General features: G+C 40.1%; 1 protein-coding gene across 1 annotated transcript; it reads right to left on the reverse strand.

The window, feature by feature from the left end:
• Window positions 1–408: 408 nt before the first annotated feature.
• On the reverse strand, window positions 409–945 carry LOC107060071 (uncharacterized). Its single transcript, XM_015307409.1, has one exon. The coding sequence runs from the start codon at window positions 943–945 to the stop codon at window positions 409–411; it is 537 nt and encodes a 178-aa protein (XP_015162895.1).
• Window positions 946–5,183: the final 4,238 nt, after the last annotated feature.

A 5,183-nucleotide genomic window follows, 5' to 3' on the forward strand; every position in this document is an offset into this window, starting at 1 on the left:
CAAAGATAGGATTTTTGGATTATTTTTTTTTATTTTTGTTTTTGAAAGAGATGCCTTTGTTCTCTCAGCCACAAACTTGTCACGGTATCTTAGAACGCATTAGATGTAGTATCTTTTGATTGCGTCCGCATTAACAATTATGCCTGTGATTTTTCCCTCCACATCAGTAAGGTGCAAGGCTCCTTTGGACAACACTTCCTTGATAAGATATGGACCTTGCCAATTTGGGGCTAACTTACCCTTGGCCTCTTCTTGGTGCAGGAGAATGCGCTTTAAGACCAGTTGACCTACTTCAAAGTGTCTAGGGTGCACCTTTCTGTTGTATGCATGAGCCATCCTTTGCTGATAAAGTTGACCAAAACAGACGGCCGTCAATCGCTTCTCATCTATTAATGTGAGTTGCTCTAGTCAGGTTTTGACCCATTCAGTATCTTCAATTTCAGCCTCGACAATAATTCGAAGAGATGGAATTTGGACTTCCGCTGGTATCACAGCCTCAGTCCCATACACCAACAAATAAGGAGTTGCACCAATCGAGGTGCGCACTATTGTGCGATATCCTAAAAGTGCAAAAGGCAGCTTCTCATGCCATTGTCTAGTGCCTTTAACCATTTTCCTGAGAATCTTTTTGATATTCTTGTTGGCGGCCTCTACCACTCCAATGGCCTTTGGTCGGTATGGAGTAAAATTGTGATGCATAATTTTGAACTGCTCACATTCCTCCTTCATCAAATTGCTATTAAGGTTTGCAGCATTATCTCTGATAATAGTTCTTGGGATACCAAAACGACAAATGATGTTTGAAGGGACAAAATCCACGACTGCCTTCTTAGTGACTGCCTTGAAAGTGATTTTCTCCGCCCATTTAGTAAAGTAATCAAATGCGGCCAAAATGAATCGATGACCATTAAAAGCTTTTGGCTCAATTGGTCCGATGACATCCATTCTCCATTCACAAAGGGCCAAGGAGCGGCAATGGGGTGCAACTCTAAAAGAGATGAATGAATGAGATCACCATGAATTTGTCATTGATGACATTTTTTCACAAAGCGAAAGTAATCCCATTCCATGGTAAGCCAGTAATATCCTGCTCGAAGTATCTTTTTCGCAAGGAAATATCCATTCATGTGTGGTCCACATACCCCATCATGTACTTCATTCATGATCTTCTCGGCTTTTTCAACATCCACACATCTCAATAAGTTCAGATCCGGGGTTCATTTATATAAAACTTCCCCGCTAAAAAAGAAACCACTAGCCAGACATCTAATAGTTCTTTTTTGGCTTCCATTGACATGTTCGAGACATTTTCCTGTTTGAAAGAAATTCTTGATGTCTGGGTACCACGGCTCACCATCTGATTCTGCTTCCATAGTGTTACAATAGTCATATTGGTCCCGAAGTTGAATCTCCAAGGGAGTAATGCAAGTGTTTCCAGGATATGGAAGCATTGAGGCCAAAGTAGCCAAGGCATCTGCCAATTCATTATGAAATCTGGGGATGTATCTAAACTCGATGGACCTAAACCTTTTACTAAGATCTTCCACACATTGTTTGTATGGAAGAAGCTTGAAGTCTCGAGTTTTCCACACACAATCAATTCTTGCACACCCAAATCTATTACCATATTTAGACCCATGATGCAAGCTTCATACTCTGTTGTGTTATTTCTACAGAAGAAACGAAGTCGAGCCGTTGCAGGGTAATGCTGCCTTGTGGGCAATATGATAATTGCCCCAATCTCTGTGCCCTTTTTGTTGATTGCTCCATCAAAGTATAATTGCCAGGCCTGATTTTCATCTGGATCCACTTCTTCAACTATGTTAATCTCTTCATCAGGAAAATAAGTATCCAATGGTTCGTAGTCGCCATCGACTGGATTCTCTGCCAAGTGGTCTACCAAAGCTTGAGCTTTCATTGGAGTTCGAGTGACATATATAATGTCAAATTCAGTTAGCAAGATTTTCCATTCTGCGAGTCTGCCAGTTGGCATTGGCTTCTGAAAGATGTTCTTCAAAGGATACATCCTAGATATGAGGTAAGTTGTGTAGCACAAAAGGTAATGCCTTAACTTTTGAGCGACCCAAGTTAGGGCGCAACATGTCCTTTCCAAGAGGGTGTACTTGACCTCATAACTAGTGAATTTCTTGCTCAGGTAGTAGATAGCTTGCTTCTTCCTACCTGTGGAATCGTGTTGACCGAGAACACACCCAAAGGAAATATCTGTCACTGAAAGATATAGAAAGAGAGGCCTATAAGGTTCAGGCGGGACCAATACGAGAGGGTTGGACAAATACTCCTTGATTTTTTCAAAAGCTTGTTGACAATCCTCAATCCATCTGACAGCAACATCCTTTTTCAAAAGTCTGAAAATGGGCTCACAAGTGGTTATGAGTTGAGTAATAAACCTACTGATGTAGTTCAACCTCCCAAGTAGACTCATGACTTCGGTCTTATTTTTGGGGGGTGGCAAATCTCGAATGACTTTTATTTTGGAAGGATCCAATTCGATTCCCCTTCTACTAACAATAAAATCCAGAAGTTTTTCAGATGGAACTCCAAATGCACATTTTGCTGGATTAAGCTTGAGATCATATCTCTGCACTCTTTCAAAGAATTTTCTCAGATCTTGCACATGGTCAGCTTGTGTTTTAGACTTGATGATTATGTCATCGATGTATACTTCAATTTCTTTAAGCATCATGTCATGAAGCATGGTAGTCATTGCCCTCATGTAAGTTGCCCCAGCATTTTAAAGACTGAATGGCATGACCCTGTAACAATAGGTTCCCATAGAGTTATGAAAGCAGTTTTCTCAGCGTCCTCTTCGTCCATCAAGATTTGATGATACCCTGCATAGCAATCCACAAAAGATTGAATTTCATGCTTGGCACATTTATCAACTAGAATGTGGATATTGGGCAAGAGAAAGTTGTCTTTTGGACTAGCTTTGTTCAAATATCGATAGTCAACACAAACTCTTGTCTTTCCATCATTTTTCGGCACTGGAACAACATTTGCCAACCAAGTAGTGTAACGAATGGTTTGGATCACATTTGCATTTAGTTGTTTCGTGATTTCTTCCTTGATATTTTCACTCACGTTCGATTTGAATTTTCTTCTTTGTTGTTGGACGGGTGGAAAATCAGGATGAGTGGGCAACTTATGGACCACTAAATGAACACCCAAACCTGGCATGTCATCATAGGACCAAGCAAACACATCTTTGTATTCAAACAAAAGTTATATTATGGCATCCCTAATTTCCTTCTTGACATGAAGACTTATTTTTATTTCTTTGACTTCCTCATTACTTCCCAAATTGATGGCCTCGGTTTCACTTAGATTAGGCTTAGGTTTGTGCTCAAACTGTTCCAATTCCCTATTAATTTCCCTAAAAGCCTATTCTTCATCATATTCAACCTCTCGACTCGGTGATTCAAGAATAAACAACTCTTTGAGATCTGGGAGTGAATTCCGCATGCATGTCATGTTATCTAAGCCAGCATTTACAGAACTGAAAATTGGAGAATAAAAATTAGGGGAGGGGAAAAGACAAAATTTTACTATGAAACTGGAATTTCATTTCATTGAAATAAAAAGGATAGAAGGGTTGACATTAATATAGAATACTTTCAAATTTTCGGATCACAACCCTAACAAAAACAAAATACAAAAGAGTAGCAAAACAAACTACCAACACTTCTTCCTTATGGGGAAATGAGTGGCTTCCCAATTGTTTAGCTCAACAGCTGATCCCACGAGCTGCACATCGGCATGACTTGTACCTTCACCAACTTGGACCATGTTTACTTCACAAAACAACTGACTGAGATCCTGAATAACGTCTTCAATGTCTTCATGAGTAAAGGAAGCTTTCATTTCTGGACCCTGAGGCTTGATCAAGGAATGAGAAATATGGGGAATCGGTTGTGGCAACGCCCAATCAGTCATTTTGTGGTTCTTAGCCTTATCTCCATTTCTCTTGCTTTGTTTGTATCTGAGGCCAGAGGTGTCTTGGTTTCCTAAAAGAGTAATGGGATCCACGATTCCTTGCGAACATAGTCCCAAACCTTTACCAGGTTGATAATCATATTTGAGCATGGTCGTTGCTACCATTGAAGAGGAAGAAGAGATATATGGCTGGATGATGGGGTCTCCTTCTTTAAAGCGATCGACTAATACGACCACAAAAGATTGGTAAACAACGGAATCACATCCTTCTTTTGCCTCAATGTATGGAATGGATGGATCTCTGTAAATAGGTAAATCATCTTCCCCATGCAAAATGATCTCCTGATGGTCGTATTCAAACTTAACAACTTGATGCAGAGTTGATGGGACTGCCTGAGCAATGTGGATCCATGGCCTTCCCAATAGAAAATTATAAGATGTGTCCATGTCCATTACTTGGAACACAATCATAAAGTCCACCGGTCCAATTGTCATCTTTAACTTGATTTCACCAATGGTATCCTGCCTTAAGATGTCATAAGCTCGAACAAGTACATTGTTGGGGCGAATTCTGTCAAGGTTAATTTTCAAGCTTTGCAGCGTAGAGAGAGGACATATGTCTACCCCTGATCCCCATCTATCATGACCCTCTTTACATAGTACCCTTCACATTTCACTGTAAGAAGCAAAGCTCTGTTGTGTCCAGCTCCCTCCGTGGGCAACTCATCATCAGTGAAAGTGATGGTGTTCGACTCAAAGATGCGCTTGGTCATTTTCTCTAACTGATTTACCGTGGTCTCCTTCGATACATATGCTTCATTCAAAATTTTATTCAACACACGACGATGTTCTTCTGAGTGCAAGAGTAGAGACAACAATGAAATCTGTGCCGGGGTTTTCTTCAATTGTTCCACAATAGAGTAATCTGAAACCTTAATTTTTTTTAGAAAATCTTCTGCTTCTTCCTCAATAATTGCTTTCTTCAGTGGTACTTGGATGTTTTGAGTCATCTTCTTTTTTCTAAATTCTTCTGGAGAATAACATCTTCCAGAGCGTGTCAGCCCTCCTACTTCATCAACCTCTTCAACAATCTCATTTCCTCGATAAACCATAGTGATTTTGTTATAGTTCCAAGGGACAGCCTATGAATCAGTTACCGGAAGTTGTTGGATGGGCTTAACAAAGATAGGTCCTTTTTACTTTGCCAAGCAATTTTGGTCCTGTTGTGT

The sequence above is a fragment of the Solanum tuberosum genome, unplaced genomic scaffold, assembly GCF_000226075.1.
Source record: "Solanum tuberosum cultivar DM 1-3 516 R44 unplaced genomic scaffold, SolTub_3.0 scf00058, whole genome shotgun sequence".
In the NCBI taxonomy this organism is placed as follows: domain Eukaryota; kingdom Viridiplantae; phylum Streptophyta; class Magnoliopsida; order Solanales; family Solanaceae; genus Solanum; species Solanum tuberosum.

Excerpts from the sequence above, each read along its gene's own strand:
- LOC107060071 (XM_015307409.1), bottom strand. The coding sequence starts at position 945 with ATGGATGTCATCGGACCAATTGAGCCAAAAGCTTTTAATGGTCATCGA.